Here is a 21,239-nt window from a genome sequence, read left to right as displayed (position 1 = left end):
CTTGTAGGTTCAAGTGACCTCACTGTCTTGACTGTTTTCAGTCTTTTAAACATCAGTCGGGAATAGTATGACTTATTTTGCATGAAATATAATTTTCCTATTTGTGTTTTGGTTTTTTGAAACAGCCTCATGCAAGGTAATCTGATCTCATAAGCCCCTGATCCTCAGTGCCTTTATTGTAGGCAGGAGTTTCCATGTACAGCCAAGGTGATAGACCATGGAGAGTCCGTCTTTGGGTACAGTACCTGTGAAGAATGTCCTGTATCGTGTGGTGTATGAATTGAATTTGCTATAAAACAAAACAAAACCCTGACAGTTTACAATTCTTAAAGGTTTGGATGCTACCAGACCTATAGTTAATTAGAAATGAGAAGTAAAAGGATATTAACAACTGAAATTTAGTGTATTCGAGTAAGGTATACATTGTGTATGTTGTGTGTACAGACACAAACACATAAAATGTGTTACATATTTAAGTACTGACAACGCTATCTAAATTTCTTCTGCTAGGAAGAAAAAAGAGACAAGACAACAGAGGAAAACATAAAGACAGAGGAGCCATCGAGTGAGGAGAGTGATCTAGGTGAGCGCGTTGCGGTGGTGTGTGTCCTGCGTGGTTGGGGTTTTTGTTTAGCAGTTTGTTTTGATACAGTGTCTCAGTTTGTAGACCAGGATGGCCTGGAACTGTGGCACACGTAACCTTGAATTTGAGGGAATCCTCCTGCCTCAGCCTCCTAAATGCCAGGTGGCTACTCTCTAAAAATTTTACTGTTGTAGTATATCTGGAAAAATTATTAGAGAAGTTTATGGGGAAGGTTTTGTAGAGGTCAAAAGGACACCTCTTGGGAGTTAGTTTTCTCCTACCTTGTGGAGTTTCAGGGCAGGAACTCAAGTTCAGGCTTTGGAGCTAGCATTCTACCCACTGAGTCATCTTTCTAACCCCCAAATCTTACCCAAGTGAATTTTGGAGAGTGACCAAATCAATGGTGTGTTTTATGTAAAATGTTGTGCATATAACTGTCATTATCACTACAATAGCTATCTGATTTTGACCAACAGTTTTAAGTAGTAGTTTTGTTTTTTTAATTTTTATTTGATGTGTACAGGTGTACCTATATACCACATACATGTGGATGTGGTACTCTCAGAAAAGAAGCCAGAAGAGGACATCAGATCCCCTGGAGTTACCATCTCTCCAGCTTACCTACTAATATCTATTAGTAGTTGTTTTTAGCAGGGAAGTAGTTTATAATGTATCAGAGTTTAGGTGAAAGTAGCGTATAGTTGTACTAGCAAGTATTTCATTTTATTTGTTGGTTGTACCTGTAACCTCCATCCTGTTGGGTAGCACTTAGCCCTGAGCTCCACCCAGATCAGTTCATCTCATTTTACAGTTTTAATGCAGTGGCTGTTAACTCTACCACACTCGTAATTTAGTTTTTAATCTCATGGTTTTTCAATTTTTGTAGAAATTGACAATGAAGGTGTAATTGAACCAGACACCGATGACCCTCAGGAAATGGGAGACGAAAATGCAGAGGTAAGTTTAATGACTTACTTTAGGAAAAGTGAAGTTCCCCAGTGTTGGGATTATTTTATAACTCCCAAGATGTGCATGATAAATCTTCCTTTGACTCACGACACGTTTTGTAATCTCACTGAAATATTTGCAAATTCCCATATCTTTGATTATAATCTCTGAAGTCTTATATTTTGCTTTACTTGTTCTTTAAATTTACTTCAGTTTTACTAACCTGTAAAATTGTTCCCCCTAAAATACATACTTACAATTAGAAATGTCTTTTTTTCTGAGATAATTTTTTTTTCAAGGCTGTTCTTGAATACAGAGATCCTCCTGCCTTTGCTTTCCAAGGGCTGAGATTAAAGGCCTGTACCACCATACCTGGCTTAGAATTGTCTTTTGATGGAGTATCTAGTGGCACATTATTTTCCAAATGCTTTTGTCACAAGGAGCCTCTCCTCAAAGAGGTGAAAACTGGTACTGGAAGGAAGTGTAGAATACAGTTTCAATTAGCAATGAGGAGTGGCCTTCCAGAGGGCCACAGTCTGTCTTAAAATTACCATGGTGTCGTCTACTAAGGAAAGTTGTTTATAAACATTGCAGCTTTAGACTGGGACCTTCAGACCCGGGATCCTCAGAGTCATCTTTGCTAGTCTTGTGTGAAGTAGTCTGGGGCTTTGAGTTTATATTTTTCTGACTTGTAATACAGTTGAATATATTCTGATCTATTTTGGTCATTAGTGGGCATTTGCACAATTCTGTTCAGACATTTTCTCAATTTTTTTTTCAGTTGTCTTTTCCTTTTTTACGTGTCTACCCTCTCTCTACCTTTTTATATGATAGGGTCTCTTAGGTCAGGCTGACTTGAGAATTTCTGTCTTAGCTCTCCAAATGCTGCAAATACAGGCCTTGCCACTATGCCCAATTTTATTAGATAAGATCCAGAACTGAGTTGCACTCAGATCACCTATATCTGAGCCTCTTCCTTCTGATTGTGTGTGTGTTAGAGAGAGGGGCGTGGGGAGAGGGAGAGAGAGACAGAGAGACAGAGAGACAGACAGACCCTGAGACCACACTGTCCTCAAACAAGGTGATCCTATAGCCTTAGTCTCCCAAGTGTGGTGTTACTGGTGTGTACCATGTCTGACTCTAAAGCTTTATTTGCCTTTTGTTAATTTACTCAACAGAACCTTTATTGAGGTTTTGTTCCATCAGTGCTGACATACTGTTTACTATGTTTGGCACTCTGGGGACTCTTGTTCTGTATGTCTTAATTGCTTTCTTTGTATTAATGCCACATTTTCTTATGAGGCTGTGTACTAAGTTTTGTCTGCCAGGATAACGATGACCCATAAAACGATGAATATTTTAGCTGTCTTGATGTTTTGTTTTTCTTTCCTTTCCTTTTTTTTTTTTTTAAGATTTATTTAATTAATGTATCTGAGTACACTGATGTTGTCTTCAGACACCCAGCAGAGGGTATCAGATCTGATTACAGATGGTTGTGAGCCACCATGTGGTTGCTGGGAATTGAACTAACTCAGGGACCTCTGGAAGAGCAGTCAGTGCTCTTAATCACTGAGCCATCTCTCCAGCCCTGATGTTTTGTTTTTCAAATAAATTTTAGAAGTAGATTGTCAGGGTCCCAGCGTAGTTATTCTCAATCACAGTTTCCAGCCCTTCCCTGCCTCTCTCCCTCACAGGGGTTTGGGGGGTGAGAAAGAGATGGGATAGGGAGATTTGATTAGAGTTGCATTCAACTTAAGTCAAATTGGGGAAAGAATACCTCTAATTATTGAGGTCATTCCTGAATGTGGTGTGTAATTTTAGGCTTTTAAAATGCCTTTCAATAATTTTTTTAAAGATTTATTTAATATTTATGTATGTATGTTAGTATTCTGCCTGCAGGTATGCCTGCACACCAGAAGAGGGCACCAAATCTCATTATATAGTTGGTTATAAGCCACCACCATCTGGTTGCTGGGAATTAAATTCAGGACCTCTGGGGAAGTAGCCATCGCTCTTAACCTTCCAATCTCTCCAGTCCCCTCAGTAGCTTTCTTTAAAAAAACAAAAATAAAAATCTTTTTAATGATTCATCTATTTATTTGCATTGGTGTTTTGCTTGCATGTGTGTCTGTGTGAGGGTGTTGCATCCCCTGGAACTGGAGTTACAGAGAGTTGTGAGCTACCACACTTTCATGTTGATTCTTTTTCAGGGTTCCTTGGTTATTTATGTCTTAATACATAAATTAATTTTAAGATTTATTTTTGTAGGCAGAGGCAGGCGGATTTCTAAGTTCGAGGCCAGCCTGGTCTACAGAGTGAGTTCCAGGACAGCCAGAACTACAGAGAGAAACCCTGTCTCGAAAAACCAAAAAAAAAGAAAAAAGAAAAAAAAAAAAAAAAGATTTATTTTTGTGCAGTACAGTCTTCCTTTTTGATCCATGGTGGAACCAAACTCAGGAAAACCTCCTGGGTGTTAGGATTACCAGAGTGCACACTGTGCCTTTCTTCTGTGTAGTGTTTTGACCCCAAGTTCTTTGGAATTTCTTTGGACAATTTTCAAGGTCTGAGCAGGTTGTGTGTTTTCCTCAGAAGGAATGTATTTGCTTCCATGAAAGGTCTGAGTTGAGGCTGTCACTTAATTAATTCTCAGGATAGCTTTTGTTGACATTGGTAATATGGGATTCAAATGAGCAACGACTTTATGGTTTTGGCTTTTTTTCTTTTTAAAACATTCTTTTTAATATTTATTTTATTTTGTATGTGTGTACTTGGAGGTTAGACTTGTGCAAGCCCTTTTCCATGTGTCTTGGAGATCAGACTCGTGTCTGACTAGATGTCAAGAACCTTTGCCTGCTGAGACATCACCAGCCCAGTTGTGGATTTTCAGGAGAGCTTTTCCCTCTCCACCTCTACTTAACTGTCTCTTGTGTGAAGGAGGGTTAGGTTTTGCTTACTGTGGTCTTGCTAGTTGTAGACATTTCAATTGTGAAATTCATTTGAAGTCATGTCTTGTTAACCCATCTCTGAATGTATTCTTTGTGGTGATGGTCTGCATTATTATCTTCAAAACAAAATACCAGGGTAGTAGTCAGGTTTGACCTTTGCTGCAAAGATGAATGTAGATTGAGTACTTGCCCCCCTGAATTGCAGCCTTCATTTACTCTTGGGTTTTTTTAATTGTTTTTGTTTTTTTCAGAGACAGGGTTTCTCTGTGTAATCCTGGCTGTTCTGGAACTCTGTGTGGACACCACTGGCCTGGAACTCACAGAGATCCACCTGCCTCTCTCTGTGTCTCTCTGGCTCCTGAGTTCTCCTGAGTTCTGGGATTAAAGGCATTATACCACCACTTCCAAGCTTAGTTTTTAAACTTTTGTTAATTTTTAAAAATTACCTTGGCCTTGTATAGTGCCTGCTGTTATTTGAACAGTTTCTGACCTTGTTTTTTAAAATGTGCTTTTTTAAAAAAATTTTTTTAATTTGCTAAATGAATTTTTGTTGGCCTTGAATTAATTGACAACTTAGAAATGTATCAATATTTCAGTGAATACAGTTAAAGTGATACAGATCTAACAAATTTTTCTATTTAGTATAAAACTATTTCTTAAGCATACTAATTTCAATATGTATACAGTGTACTGAGCAGATCTGGGTATTTGTCCTTTTTCATTTATTTCGTAATAAAGACAGATGGACATATATCATGTTCTTTGACTCCCTGCTCCATTCCCCTCTTGAATACAGACATGTAGGTCAACATGTAACAGGCACACTTGGTTAGCCATGTCTATTGTAGCTCTGTTCACAATAGACAAGTTAGGGACTTGTTGCCTGCCAGCAGGTGAATGGATGCTCTATTGATATGAAGAGACACCGTGACCAAGGCAACTCTTAGAAGAGAAAGCATTTAATTGAGGCTTACTTGTAGTTTTAGATAGAGAGTTAGTTTATTATTGTCATGGCAGGGACAGGCTGCTGGAGCAGTAGCTGAGAACCACAGGCAGCAGGCAGAGAAAGGCACTGAATTTCCCACATGGACATACCTCCTAATCCTTCCCAGTTTGTAAACTTAGTTTAGGCATGCAAATTAATGAGCTTATGGGAGCCATGCTCATTCAAACCACAATGTAGATAAAGGAAACAGCGTGTGTGTTTATACATAGTGGTTTTTACGAAACTAAAAAGAAGCATGAAATTGTATTGTTTGCTGGAAAATAGGTCAACTTGAAAATCCTAGTAAGTGAAATATGTCTCACTCAGAGACAAATACCATTTTCTTTGATTTGTGCTGTATATAGATACATAGCCATTTTTATATATGTGACATAAAATTTCTTGGAAGAAATTTTTTTTCTTTCTTTCTTTCTTTTTTTTTTTTTTGTGGAAGTCTTGTATGGTCTTAGAAATTATGTTATAGGCTTGGTTTCTGTTTCATGTAGGTTTTTTTTTGTGGTATGCAAGAACGGACTTTGTTGTTTTTGTAGCATATAGTTCTTACTCAGTAAACCAGGCTGGCCTTGGATGTTTTGAAATCTTTTTGCCTCTACCTCTACTTCCTAAATACTAGTATAAAGGTGTGTGCTGTCCTAACAGGTTTGTTTGGTGTTTTTGTATTCTTCTTTTACAGATTGAGTAGCTTGTCAGTTCTTTGAATTTTCTAGTTAGATATAAAGATAACCAACTTTTCCTGTTCTTAGATATAGCAAATAATTTCTGTCTCCCCTTCCTGCTCTACCACTACCACCAATACAGGGTCTTACTACATGACATATATGGGCAGTGGTGGTCCTTTAGTCCTTTAGTCCCAGCACTTGGGAGGCAGAGGCAGGTGGATTTCTGAGTTCAAGGCCAACCTGGTCTACAGAGTGAGTTCCAGGACAGCCAGAGCTATAGAGAGAAGCCCAGTCTTGAAACAACAACAGCAGCAACAACAAAACCATACACAGACATACAGCTCTATTAGTCCTGGAACTCATAATGTAGACTAGGCTGGCCTTGAACTCAAAGATTCTCCTGCTTCTGCCTTCTGAGTACTGGGATTAAAGGTGTGCTTTTAATGTTTGGCAGAGATTATTTTCTTAGTCAGCACCTGCAGGTATTCACACAGTAGCGGTGTTAAAGTGGATGTGGTTAAAGTTACCACCAAACATTTGACTTCAGGTAGAATGTTTAGCATATGTTCTTGTTAATCTTTGTGCTGTCAGCATTGTTCTTGGTATTTGTGCTTATAACTAAGATAGGTACTCACAAGATTTTTGTGGGAATAAAGGAGTTAAGACCTCAATCTTCTATGATTGAACTATGAAAAGCACTAGTTCACTTTTTATGAAGAGACTAGATTTAATTTTGATGGGTAGTTCCCATGAACAGGGAAAGGTGACTGAAAGGAAGCATAACCACTCTCTAGGTCTTACTGCTAGAGAGGTGAGTGCAGGAGTGTTTGCATAGGTGACTGTCACCTCTAGGATGGTCTGTATTACTTTTGTTCTCATGCTTGCTTCACTACTTCTGAGCTAACCTTTAATGTCCTGTTAGATAACTGAGGAGATGATGGATGAAGCAAATGAAAAGAAGGGGGCTGCCATTGAAGCTCTAAATGACGGTGAGTAGAGGTCTTTGTACTGTATTTCTGTAACAGTAGATTCTGTTCCTGCTGCAGTGACTGTTAGTAGTATAAGGTGAAGGGATTGAGTTTGTTATTTTACCACACTGAAGATGTTAGGATTCTACAGTACAGTCATCACCTTCTTTATGGCAAAGTGGCATCAGTGACATTGCCTTAGCATAGGCAAGGCTGACTCCGCCTCTTCCTGCATCTCTCATGGCCTTTCTCTGCTTGGAAGCCACCCTTAAAAAGATGAAAGGGTTTTTTTTGTTTGTTTGTTTGTTTGTTTTTTAAAGAAATATCCTGGTAATCCCTAACTTTTGACATAGTGATACTGTTGATAAGTGGTGTTTGTAGGTCAAACACTTGTTAGAATGGGAATAGAGTCCCTGCATTTTAGGTCTTCAAAACTTGCTGGCAAAAAGATAGCTTAGCATGTAAAAGGACTCATACCAAGCCTAGTTGGCCTGAGTTTGTTCCCCCATGATGGAAGGAAAAAGACAGGTTCTACAGGTTGTCCTCTGACTCCTATGTGTTCCTCAGCATGCTCCCTCCCACCCTTGCCAAAAATCTAATTAAATTTTTTTATGTTTGATTGTTGTGTGTGTCTCATGTATGTCTGTGTGTGCTTGGTGCTTATAGAAGCCAGGAGAGTGTGTCCGATTGCCTGGAACTGGAGTGATACGAGCTGCCCTATGGGTGCTGAGAATGAAACTTAGGGGTTTTTTTTGTTGTTGTTTTTGGTTTGTTTTTAGAAAAGCAACCTAGTGCTTGTAACCACTGAGCCAACTATCAAGCCCCTAAGAATGTAATATAAGCAAAAAAATGTTTAATTGCAGTTAGAACAAGTGATCATAAACTTAGGACTGTTGTGACACTTATGCATAACGTTTGATGGAGACTGCTTCATAACTTGGATGGCTGTCACTCATAGCTGATATGCCAGATGCTGATGCACATTTGCACTTGATTTAGAAGATGACTAAAGTTTTACTTGAGGATGTGTTTAGCCGTGTTGTTCCATATTGGCTACTTGACTTTTTGGTGGTGTGGGTGTAGTGGGGCTGGAAAGTGGTAGTCTCTGTATGTAATAAAGCTGGCTTAGAACTTCCACTCTGAAACCAAGGCTGGCCTTGAACTCAAGATCTTCCCATACAAGCTCAGAAGTGCTGGGGGTTTTATAGGCTTTGGCATTTCCCCTAGCTAGGTCCTTGTTGCCTGCTTACTCTTTGTATTCTACAGTTGCCTTCATGTTTTAAAGGTTTGATTGCTTTTTGTGTTGTTGTTCTTTATTAGAATGTCCTTTTTATTTTTTTAAAGATTTATTTATTTTACGGATATGAGTACACTGTTGCTGTCTTCAGACACACCAGAAGAGAACATCAGATCCTATTACAAGTGGTTGTGAGCCACCATGTGGTTGCTGGGAATTGAACTGAGGACCTCCAGAAGAACAATCAGTATTCTTAACCTCTGAGCTATCTCTCCAGCCCCCTTTATTAGTTTTTTTGAGACAGGATCTTACTATGTAGCTCTAGTTATCTTGGAACTCACTATGTGGACCATGCTGGCCCAGAACTTACCGAGATCCACCTTCCTCTCCTAAGTGCTGGTATTAAAGTCATGTACTACCTTCATGCCCAAGAACTCTAGTTACTACTATTTTCTTTAAGGCCAGTACTTTACATGTGAAGATTTATCATGATGTTCCTACCTGTTGTGGTCAGACTCTTTGAACATCTATATTTTAGATTTTGTTTGTTTTTGTTTTTTAGAGACAGTGTCCTTTTGATATAGTTTAGGCAAGCCTCCAGTTGTGAGCCTGTTGCCTCTCAATCTCTTCATTACTGGGATGTGATATTGAATATGGTATGTTCTACCACTTAAAGCTTTGTTACGACCTTGTTCTCTCCATATGCATATTCACCCACACACCTGTAGTGGAATGGAGTTCATAGTCTTAATAGTTAGGATGGTTAACTGTGTGATTGAGCCCACACCTTTTTACATGAAAGCCTAGGCAAGCTTTGTGTAGTTGGTTCTCTCTTTCTGATGTTAAGCAAACTGCTTTTATCATCTTGCCAGGTTGCCCTGGAAACCTTTTTTTCTTTTTAAATTCTAGTCATTTTCACTGCCTTAGACTGTTTTTTTACTTGTGCTTTACTACTTCCCATAAAGTTGTTCACCAATTTCACCTTGAATTCAAACTCATTTCATAGCCACTGTCTTAGTCCTTTTTTATATTAATTTTAATTGTCCTGCTACTTAAGTGGCTGTTTGCCTGTTTGAAATTACACATCCTTACAGTCTTCTAATATGTATGTGAATATATATGTGTGTGTGTGTATGTAAAATATGTTTGAGTGTATATATGTATATGTGTATATACACACACACAAACACACACACACACACACACACACCACACACACCACACACACTATTTCATTAAAGCCTTTACTAGCAGCCAGTGAGTGAGATGGCTTAGTGGGTATGGGCCATAGTGTTGTCACTAGTCCTGTTGACCTGAACCTACAAAGTAGATAAAGAGCTCCACTCTCTGAAGTTGTTCCTTGACATGTTATTTTGCCCCACCCCCCTTACAAATAAAATGAAAAACCTCTCTTATACTAGTTGTGTAGTTCAGGGAAATGGGGATGGAAAATATATTTGGATATGAAGTGAGAATTAACTATTTATTGGGGTGCTACAGTAGTAGAACATTTGTATGGAATTGTGCAAAGCCCTAAGTTTGAATCTGGGTACTGAGGGCAGAATTTTAGTTTTGAACATGGTATATCTTTGTTACCAGAAAGAATTACTTGTGTACCATATTCATGTAGTAGCATTAATAGGCTTTTTTTGGGGGGTTGTTTTTGATATTTTTGAGACAGTTTCACTATGTAGTCTTGTCTGTCCTAGAACTCATTTCGTAGACCAGGCTGGCCTTGAACTTGCAGAAGTGTACCTTCTCAAATGCTGAGATTATTAACAAGACTTTTTTTGTTTTGGTCTTTTGTTTTTGTAAATTCTTTTGAAATGTTACATTCATTGGTAAATTGGGTAAATACTTTTCTCAACAAAATTTGACATTTATTTTAAAATTCTGTAGTTTTCTTGCCCTTGAAAATTAAACCGGGATATGCAATGAACTTTTTTGTTTTGTTTTTGTTTTTTGTTTTTTTTTTTTCAAAAACTTTTGGGCCAACTAGATGGCTTAGCAGGTAAAAGTGGTTGCTACCAAGCCTGACAATCAAGCCTGAATTCAGTCGCTGGGACTCATGGTGGAAGAAGATAAACTTCTTAAAGTTGTCCTGATTCTGCATATATATACACACAAATAAGAATAAATGGGTGTGATTCCTTATATAAAAAGCTAAGAATGTGGGGCCGGAGAGATGACTCAGTGATTAAGAATGCTTGCTACCCACGCTGTTACACGGGCTGGAATTAGGATCCTAGCACCCATGTTAGGTGGCTTGCAGAAGCCCGTAAGTCCAGCTCTAAGGGATCAAATGCCATCTTCTGGCCTTTGTGGGCACACTCCAGCATGTTCACATCCATTTATACAAACACACAGACAAATAAATAATGATAACCGTGAATAAAGGTTGATTTCTTATTGGCTTAAATGTCTATTATATGTTCATTTAAACAATATTTCTCGAAAAGAGAAAACTGGTTTTCATACTCTGTGAAATTAGTTTATCCCCTTGAAGCTTAGTTATCAGGTAAAACTGAGGCCCCTATAGTCAGTCTGCATTTATTTGTTTGTTTGTTTATAAATTTTTCAAGGCAGGGTTTCTCTATGTTGGTCTGGTTGTCTTGGAACCAGGCTGGCTGCCTATAACACCATGTACCACCACTTCTTGGCTATATTTTAGATTTTTTAAAAGATTTACTTTTTAAGTGTGTGTGTTTTTGCCTGCATGCATGTATGATCCTTGGAGGTCAGAACAGAACATCAGATCCTCTGGAACTGAACTTACAAATGGTTATAAGTTACCTTGTGGGTGCTGGAAACCAAACCTGGGTCTTCTGCAAGAGTACTAAGATTCCTAGCCATTGTTGCAGCTCTTGTTTGTTTACTTTTTGCTTGGTGGTAGGGTGCACACGCACAGTGCATGTATAGAAGTCTGGACAGCATTCAGAAGTTCATTCTCTTACCATGTGGGTTGTTTGCTTGCTTGTTTGTTTTTTTTTTAAGACAGTCTTCCTATATTGTCCAGATTTCCTGGGACTAATTGTGTATGTAGCCTAGGCTTGCCTCTAATTTTTTTTTCTTTTAAATATTTAAAAAAAATTTTTTTTTATGTTGTATGGGTGTTTTGCCAATGTGTGTGTTCACTGTTTACCTAGTGCCATGGAGGCAAGAAGAAGGCATCAGATCTCCTGGAACTTGGGTTATAGATGGTTGGTTGTGAGCCAATATATGGGTGCTGGAAATTGGACCTGGGACTTCTGGAATAGCAGTTTGTGCTCTTAACCATTGAGGTATCTCTCTAGTCCTTTATTTTAAAAATGTTGAAGTGCTGGCTACTAAATGTTTTTGGTGGAAAGTACTGTACGGAGCCATGAGCCCTGTTTCCTCTCTCTATACTGTACTAAGCCATGTCTCCTATCTCTAAACTGTACTGAGCTATGTCTCCTATCCCTATACTGTACTGAGCCATGCCTCCTATCTCCTCTATACTGGTATGTTCTCTTTTTTAAAAAGTAGACGGAGAAGTGATGTATAATTCTTATTTAGAAAGAAGTCAAAATATTTTATTAACATCTTTATCTTCTGGACATTTTCTTAGTAAGTTTACTTTCACTTCAGGTGAGCTCCAGAAAGCCATTGACTTGTTCACAGATGCCATCAAGCTAAATCCTCGCTTGGCTATTCTGTATGCCAAGAGAGCCAGGTAAGAAAGTACAAAGTACCTTTTGTAGACTCTTACACTCATTTGTTAAAGTAATTTTGATTTTGTAGACATCTCAAAGGTTTTATTGTTTGAAATGAAGTTTTTCTTAATAATACCTTTGTTTTTTTAGTGTCTTTGTCAAATTACAGAAGCCAAAAGCTGCCATCCGAGACTGTGACAGAGCTATTGAAATAAACCCTGATTCAGCTCAGCCATACAAATGGCGAGGGAAAGCACACAGGTAAATGAGCAAATTTTTGCTTAGAGAGCTGAGTTTGACCAATAGGAGGAACCCATGAGCTAAAAAGCTGGGTGTGACCAGGTAGTGGTGGCACACACCTTTAATCCCAGCAGCACTGGGCAGGCAGAGGCAGGTGAGTCTCTGAGTTTGAGACCAGCCTGGAGTCTTAGCCCAGGAAAACCAGAGCTACAGCAAAAAAACCCTGCCTCAATGCTGGGTGTGCTGCTACGGAGGCTGGGAACAGGTCAGAGAGTCCCTAGGATTTTCTGCTGGCAGTCTAGCATACCGAGTGAATTATAGGGTAGCATCTAGAAACAGAAGTTGACTGAACCTGTGAAATGGTTCTTGAGACTGTATATACACGCGTGTACAAAGTAGTCAAGTCTAAGCAATTTTCAAGACTTAATTTAAATCTATTTTAATATGCTTTGTTCAAATTTTGCCTAAGTGCTTTTATTTCAAATTAATGTGTTCAGTATGAAGAATTAAGAAAAGTAATGAGAAAAGATTTCAATCTCTCCACGGAAAATCACTCAACATTAACGAGTCACATAGGCACATAAAAGACAACCTGGTTTCCTTTTACCGGCAAGTACACAAGAAGAGATATTGACTACCCTAACCTGAAACATCTTTATTCATTACTAGGACTCTTAAAAAAAATCTGGATAAAGAATCAATTTCACCCAGTCTAATAATCGTTTATAGTGTTGGAATTTATTGTTTGGTATTTGTCTTAAGTGGATTGAGAAGTTTATGTAGGTGAAGTATAAGTAGAAATAAGAATGGATGTTCTTGACAAAACTCTATTGGATGACTCAGCAGTCATTTTTTATGAAGGCTTGTCAGAGAGAAAGGTAAAATGTTTTGCTGCTCTGTGGTGTAGGGAAAGAAAGCTCACATATTACTGTTGCTTTGGAAATCAGTCACCAGTCCTCAGAATGGCATTTTGCTTTCTGTACAGATTTCAAATGAGCTATTTTTCTAAGAAACCATAGTTTACTTTGTGGACACTAAAATTTGTGTGGTTGGGTATACTTAGTGCTTCTGTTACTGTCTTTACTGTCATATCAGTGAACACAACCAAGAAACAATACCTTTATAAACATGTATGAGTTGAATGAACAATTTATAAGTTTATGTTGAGATTTTCTAATTAAAAAAGTTTGCTTTATCAACCTGTATCCCTATTTATTTTTATAAACATAACATAAAAGTGATAGTGTTTCAGTTAGCACAGCATACTCTCCAAATAAACGGTCAAGGTTTCTTGGCTGTCAAGATTGTCTTTAAGAATATATATCATTTAAAATGTGTGGCTGAAGCAAAATATTAGAAGTATAATTTGAATGTTTATGTGTGTGTGTTGTGAATGTGCAATAGTTTCAATGTGTGTGTGTTGTGAATGTGCAATAGTCTCATTTTTGCTTATATTTAGGCTTAGGGTTTGTGTTACCAATTATTACACGTTTGTAATAAGTGGCTGCAGGATTCCATGCTGTGGTATCCATGTTCTCCACCCCATTTTCTTTCTTTTGTTTTGGGTGGGGTTGGGGGCCTTTCCAAGATAAGGGTTTCTCTGTAGCCCTGGCTGTCTTGGAACTCACTTTGTAGACCAGGCTGGCTTTCACCTCAAGTTTTGCCTTCCTCTGCCTACTAAGTGCTGGAACTAAACACTTATACTTCTCCCCCACCTATACCCCCTACCACCCTTCCCCCCAGTCTGTTAGTTCTGAGTACTAGATTTTGTTATGTTTTGTTTCTTCAGTAAAGCAGGCCCATGTTGCAGGGCTTTTTCTTTAGTCCTACATAGAATATCATGAAATATCTTTCATGTTAGAAAATAACTGCTTTACCTTCTAAGTACATCAGTACTCTCAATTTAGAATAGTGGTAGAACAGGCTTAAAATTATCATTGTAGGAATTTCAGTTTTTTTTTTTTTTTGTTTTGTTTTTTTTTTTTTTCCGAGACAGGGTTTCTCTATAGCCTTGGCTGTCCTGGAACTCACTCGGTAGACCAGGCTGGCCTTGAACTCAGAAATCCGCCTGCCTCTGCCTCCCAAGTGCTGGGATTAAAAGCATGCGCCACCACTGCCCAGCACCATTGTAGGAATTTCAGTTTCTTTAAGTTTTTAGAAAGTTAGTTATCACTGTAGCATAGTTCTTTTTAAGCTTTTTTTGAGTTAGGGTTTCTCTGGGTAGCCCCAGCTGTTCTGGAATTTGCTTTGTAGACCAGACTAGCCTGGAAGATCTGCCTTTCAAGTGTCAGGATCAAAGGTGTGTACCACCACTGCCTGACTGTTATATAGTTCTTGAATTGGTTGGTAAAAATTTATAGTTAATAATTAACTGAAAACTTTCCTGGTAGTATAAATTTTGTGAGAGTTTACATCTATTTCAGACTCCTGGGTCACTGGGAAGAAGCAGCTCATGATCTTGCCCTTGCCTGTAAACTGGATTATGATGAAGATGCCAGTGCAATGCTGAAAGAAGTTCAACCTCGGGTATGTCATTCATTAAGACTCTGGCCTTGTGCTTGACTGAAACACAGATGAAGAAACATGTAGAAGTTACAGTCAGTGACAGACAGTGTGCTCCATTTGGAAACCTCGTAAGTTGGTCATGTTTCCAATTTGGATGCTGTGTTAGAGAGCAGACTGTATGACTTTTCTCCAAGTTGGCAGTGGACTTAATATAGGAAGTCAGAAAGATGGCATGCATACAAGTCTTTAATCCCAGCACTTAAGAAGCAGAAGCAGGTGGATCTCTGAGTTCTGGCTATAAAGAGACTCTGTCTCCAAAAAGAAAAGAGAGAAGGAAGAAGGGAAGGATTATGTTTCATATCTACTCTGACCTTATGTAGTAGGTATAATGTATACAAAGGTGTGGCCTTTCTGACTTTAATTTCAATTTATTTTTATTTTTTGAGACAGTATTTCCCTATGTAATCCTAGCTGTCCTGGAACTCACTCTGTAGATCAGGCTGGCCTTGAACTCAGAAATCCACCTGCCTCTTGCCTCTCCAGTGTTGAGATTAAAGGCATGTGCTACCACTATCTGGTAAGATTTTTTTTTTTTAAATGAAAATGTTTAATCTAAAAACTATAGAACCTTTATATACAACGTTTTTGTTTGTTTTGCTCCCAGCACAGGATCTCACTGTAGATCTGGCTGTCCTGGAATTTAGATTGTAGGCAGAGCTGGTCTCAAACTCACAGAGATCCACCTGCCTCTGCCTCCCTAGCTGGGCTTAAAAGAATGTGTTACTACACCTAGCTACAAGCCTTTTTTTTTTTTTTTTTTTTTTTTAAACATCAGAAATAATGGACTGGGGATATATATATATATATATATATATATATATTTATTTATTTAGCTCAGTGGTGGAGTGCTTATGTAATGCTACAAAGTTCTCAGTTCAGTCCCCATTCAAATGGATGAGGGATGGAAGAAAAGGATATAAATAGTATATCAGTGACTTTATCTTTAAATGTTTTAACACAGAGGTTTTATTAAATGAAACTTACCAGACTTAATTTGATTAATAGAGTCTTTTTCTTCTGTATATATGATGTGTATAATGGTGTGTGTAAAGGTTGAAGGAGTCATTTTTATCTTGAATTAGGTTCTGGAGATTGAACTCCAGTCATCAATATTTTTTAGCAATTGCTTTAACTTAACCTTGAGCCCTCTCACTGGCCCTTGATTTTTTTTTTTTAAAGCCCCAGGAAATTTAGCAAACTAGTTGTTGAATATACTGTAGACTTAAGTTCTTAGAAATGTTTGTACAGACACTAAAGTAACACTTGAATATCAGCTGTTCACCTACAAAGCAATTTGAAAGGACTGTTTCTTCCTGCCTCCCCCTTGCCCCTTGAGGTGGTTTTAGAGGGTCAAACTCAGGGCCTTGTATGTGTTAATCATATACTTAACACAAAACTAAATGTTTCTGGCCTTGTCCCCATTAAAAAAAAAAAAAAAAGTATTTATTTTATATATATAGATATTTTGGTTGCATGTGTTTCTGAGTACCATGTTCCCGTGATGCCCACAAGGGGTATTAGATCATCTGGAACTGGACTTACTTACAAAGGTGATTGTAAGCTGCTGGATGGGTGCTAAGAATTAAACCCAGGTCTTTTGTAAGAGCTGTGAGAGCTTGTAACCAAGAAGCCGTCTCTCCCCAGCACCACCTTGTCCCCCATTTAATAGAGGAGGAAACTTTAAGTCTAGGCAGACTGTGGCACTTGATATTCGTATGGAGTAGCTGCCTTCCTGTGGCAGATATCTTTGATGGTTTTTCTGCTGAACTAATCTGTGACGTGTGAATCCTGAGTAATATGTAATAGAAGCCATGAAGCAAGAATTGTGCCAGGCAGTGGTGGCGCATGCCTTTAATCCCAGCACTCAGGAGGCAGAGGCAGGCAGATTTCTGAGGCCAGCCTGGGCTACAGCCAAGGCTACACAGAAAAACCCTGTCTTGAAAAACCAAAAAAAAAAAAAAAAGAATTGTGCTAAAACTTGTATTTATCCTTGAGTTTTGTCATCTGTTTGAGATTAAACTGCATGTCTTAGACTCTTCTCGTTTCACAATGTCTAATGTATTTGACATTGCTCTTGAAGCCTGGCTTTATGTTAGGTTGTGTTTAATGAGTTCATTAGCTTAGGTTTGTTTACATGAAATAATGGTTTTCATTTACATGCACATAATGTATTTTATTCTGACTTCCCATTAGCTTTTTTTTTTTTTTTTTTTTTTTACCCATTGAGTTTTATTAGGGCTTTCTTAAAGGAGTGTGGATGAGGATATTTACAGGAGCATGGATGGCTCCTTACCAATGGCTGTACAACTGAGGAGAATGCCTCTTCCTCCACTGTAATGGGACTTTATTTGAGACTGCCAGCTATGAAATAATGATGGGGAGACTTACTATGAATGCCTAGGCCTTATAGCTAGGCTTGCTCATAACTTATTAACCCATCTATTTTATTCTAAATTCTGCCACCTGGCTCGTTTGTAACCTCTCCTTTTTAGTACCTACCTGCTTCTTCTTTCATCAGTCCTTCCACTCTTCTCTCCCAGAATTCCTGTCTCTTCCTGGAAGTCCCACCTTCTACTTCCTGCCTTTACTGTAAGCCATCAGCTTTTTATTTTACCAATCAGGAGGTGAGAGAGGAAGTGTTTATAAAACAGAGACAGATGATGCCTAGCAATACCAAAGTCTGGCCTGGAATCAGAGCTGTTTGATTAAGAAATCAGCATTTGTATAACACAGAGACAGTCTTTACACAGTGCATAAGACCACCACTCTACCATCAGCTGTCAGTTGCCTATAACTCCTCAGGGTAGAGTAGGACCTCCTTAGTCTCTCTCCAGTTTCCATGAGTTAGGTTTTCATTTTTCTGTTAAGATGAGTCTGTCATTTCTTAGAGCTATATATTAAACAAGTCAGTTTGTTTGTTTGTTTGAGACAGGGTTTCTCTGTATAACCCTGGCTGTCCTGGAACTCATTTTGTAGACCAGGCTGTTCTTGAACTCAAGATCTACCTGTCTCTGCTTCTTGAGTGCTGGGATTACAGGCATGCACCACTATGAAGGCCATGAAGTAACTCTTAACAAAACTTAACTTGACTTTATCAAACACTGCAGGTAAACTTACTTCCTATGCTTTTTTTCAGGCTCAAAGAATTGCTGAACATCGGAGAAAGTATGAGCGAAAACGTGAAGAGCGAGAGATAAAAGAACGAATAGAAAGGGTGAAAAAGGCTCGAGAAGAGCATGAAAGAGCCCAAAGGGTATATTCCTATAGCTAGCCCAGTAGATTAGACTTTAGGGCATTTTTCTTTGCCCGATGGCTGCGGGGGAGTCTTTACTTTTATTCTGTTCTTTTTGTTTTTCATCTTAAGTGAACTTATATTTCACTAATTTACATATTTGTTCTTTTAAAATTTGCAAATATTGGCCAAGAGTATAACTTACAGAGCTCTTTCCCAGTAGTGCAAACCCCTCTCCTGTCCAAATTCAAAATGTTCTGGCCAGGCATATTAAAACTTGATAGTACTTTTATTTTGTGTATTAGTCCTTCCCTGTATTTTCTTCTTTCCAATAGTGAATCTATGACTATATAAAACAATTCTGGCTGTGCATTGTGGCCACACCTATAACCCCTGCACTCAGGAGGTTGAAGTGGGAGGACTTTCACCTTAAAGTAAAAAGTTCAAAACCAAACGAAAATGAAAACCTTAAAATTGACTACATAGTCTTATCTTAAGGGGATAACTCTACCTTATTTTAATTATACCCTAATATTATAGAAATGTAGAGATTCTTGATAGTTTTTTCCAGTATTATTAATAGTCTTCTTGATTTTCCTGGTTTTGTTGCCATGTATATTGGTGTTGTATGACAAGACTTTCCTGGGGAGACACTACACACATTTACTCACCCTAGATTGACGAAGTCCATCTTGGTAAACCATGAATTTTATCAGTTATTTACAGGAATATGGGTGAGGGGTTATTTACTGGAGCAGAAATGACGCAGACAGCTGCATCACCAAAGCCTACCCAGAATGGGTGACATATAGCTCACAAAGCTGGGAACCTGCAGGCAGCTCAACAGGTTACAGAGTGACCTTTCCAGATGACCTCTTCCAGGCAGTTTAGCTGTTTCTGCTTTTTCTAGGCAGCTCTGCTTGTCTCAGAGTCTTTGTAGCTTGGCTTTTGGGGAGGGGACCAAGCTAATCTTACCAGTTTCAGGGACATCCTAAAGCTATTTTGAGTTGTTTACCTTCTTTAAAGGGTTTCCCTGCAGGTTGGACTGTTTCAATTCTGAAGCAAACTGTTATACAATTGGTTTTATCCATTGTAACTTTTTTGTTTCCAACCTTTGTTGAAAGGACATATAGCTATACAATTATGTAGTAAGTCATAATTGGGGGTCATTTAATAAGTATCATGATGGGGCTGGTGAGATGGCTCAGCGGTTAAGAGCACTGACTACTCTTCTGGAGGTCCTGAGTTCAAATCTCAGCAACCACATTGTGGCTCACAACTATCTGTAGTAGGATCCAATGCCCTCTTCTGGTGTGTCTAAAGAGAGTGACAGTGTACTTATATATATAAAATAAATAAATAAATCTTTTAAAAAAATAAGCATCATGATATATACATATATATGTGTGTGTGTATATATATGTATATATATATATATATGTATATATACACACACACGCACACACATATATAGTCTTATTAATGTTTATAAAAATATTCGTATATGCTTTATTTGGTTTCCTCCCATGTCCTGGAGATTGAACTGGGGCCTCACACATACTATGTAAGTGCTGTATACTGGGACATAGCCCATCTCCATGATTGTTACTAACAGGATGAAACAAAGTTCTAGTTGGCCATTACTCTAAAAACCAGCTCAGGAAGCCTCCTTCTGTGCTGTTTTACATTTTACTGGGAGAATGTACAAGAGATGAACCTAAAATTTAAGTATGCTCTTTTCATTTTGAAGTTTTAAAGCAAGTGAGAATTTATAGCTTGTATATGAATACTACAGACTGCATTTGTGCTCTAACTTTCCAGAGAAATAAAACTGCTAGAAATCATTAGTCCTGTGACAGCTGGAAATGGTGTTGGGTAGGAAGTGATTCATCCTGAACGTTATCATTTTCACTGTCTTCTCCTACTTACTGATTTCCTTGGACAGGTTAGGTATGGGAAGAAAACTTTCTTTTTGTTGCTGCTGCTGTTGTTTTTCTTCTTCTTTTGTATAATTTGTTTTCATTTCATTTTCAAGGAAGAAGAAGCCAGAAGACAATCTGGATCTCAGTTTGGCTCTTTTCCAGGTATTTATTTATTTATTTATTTATTTATTTTATTTTTTAAAAGGAAAATCTGTCAGTGGGATAAATAATTAAGATATATCTCAATTTGGGAACTTAAGATTATGTCCTGTTACATGTGATAATATTTATGTTCATGAGGATACTGCCTCAAAACATGGGGCTAGAGTGATGGCTCGGTGGTTAATAGCATGGGCTGCTCTTCAAGAGATTCAGGGTTCAATTCTGAGCACCCACGTAGTAGCTCACAGCTGGCTGTAACTTCATTATCATTTTCTGGTCTCCACAGGCATCAGAAATGCATGTGACATATACATGCAAACAAAATACTTCTACACATTAAAAGAAAAAAAAAAAACAAAAAAAACCTGCTAAAAATGTCAGATTATTACTGCACATAAATACATTTTGAATCCAGTATGTGAGGCGAACTGGATTGAGAGTTACTGGGCAGTTCTGAGTCTTGGGAATTGGACACTGGGGACTGAACTCTGGTCTCTTTTTAAGCTTAACTGCTGAGCTGTCTTTCTAGGTCCTCTTTTCAGTCTTGAAAATGTTTTATAATGAGAAATTATTAGCAAAACAAAGCTTTTGAGGGATCACAAAGATCTGGTGTTCTGAAAGGTGAGGATGCAGAGACACAGGAAATAAGTTTTGCTGTATGTAAGAGGCACTGTGAAGCTTATCTAGAAATACACTTCTAAAAGTTAGGTTTGGGGATTTGTTTTTTTGTTTGTTTTGTTTTAATGGCTGTCTTCTACTCTGTGGTTGTCTCTTTTAAGGAGAGTTTGGGCACTTGTTAGTGTGTATGTGCCATTGGGTAGAACCACTTGGACCAAAGCTAGAAAATGTAACATGTTCATCAACTTAATATAAATCTCGTTGTCAGTTCCATTTGTCCCTGAGGCAGCTTTACTTAATGTGAACTAATACTATATAGAGCTCTTCTCTGTGCATTTTGTTATCTAATATAGCAATCCTTGCTTCTGCACTCAGAGCAAGCCAGGCCCAGTTACCCTCAACTCCAGTTCCAAGGGCTCTAATGCCCTCCTCTGGTGTTCATGTGCAGGCATGCATACCCACACATTCATTCACATACAA

The 21,239-nt window shown here is 38.2% G+C and overlaps 1 protein-coding gene across 1 annotated transcript in view; it reads left to right on the top strand.

Moving 5' to 3' along the window:
• The window catches only part of St13 (ST13 Hsp70 interacting protein), a 34,036-nt gene that overhangs the window by 9,045 nt on the left and 3,752 nt on the right, over positions 1 to 21,239 (top strand). Inside the window, exons 3-10 of the mRNA XM_034516506.2 lie at positions 511 to 583; positions 1,470 to 1,540; positions 7,064 to 7,130; positions 11,956 to 12,040; positions 12,171 to 12,281; positions 14,684 to 14,786; positions 17,962 to 18,078; positions 20,093 to 20,141. Of these exons, the coding sequence (XP_034372397.1) occupies positions 511 to 583; positions 1,470 to 1,540; positions 7,064 to 7,130; positions 11,956 to 12,040; positions 12,171 to 12,281; positions 14,684 to 14,786; positions 17,962 to 18,078; positions 20,093 to 20,141 (676 nt within the window). The remainder of the gene's footprint in view (positions 1 to 510; positions 584 to 1,469; positions 1,541 to 7,063; positions 7,131 to 11,955; positions 12,041 to 12,170; positions 12,282 to 14,683; positions 14,787 to 17,961; positions 18,079 to 20,092; positions 20,142 to 21,239) is intronic.

The sequence above is a fragment of the Arvicanthis niloticus genome, chromosome 13, assembly GCF_011762505.2.
Source record: "Arvicanthis niloticus isolate mArvNil1 chromosome 13, mArvNil1.pat.X, whole genome shotgun sequence".
Classification (NCBI taxonomy): domain Eukaryota; kingdom Metazoa; phylum Chordata; class Mammalia; order Rodentia; family Muridae; genus Arvicanthis; species Arvicanthis niloticus.
Note: the sequence above shows the minus strand (reverse complement) of the source record. Positions and strands in the feature narration are given on the sequence as shown.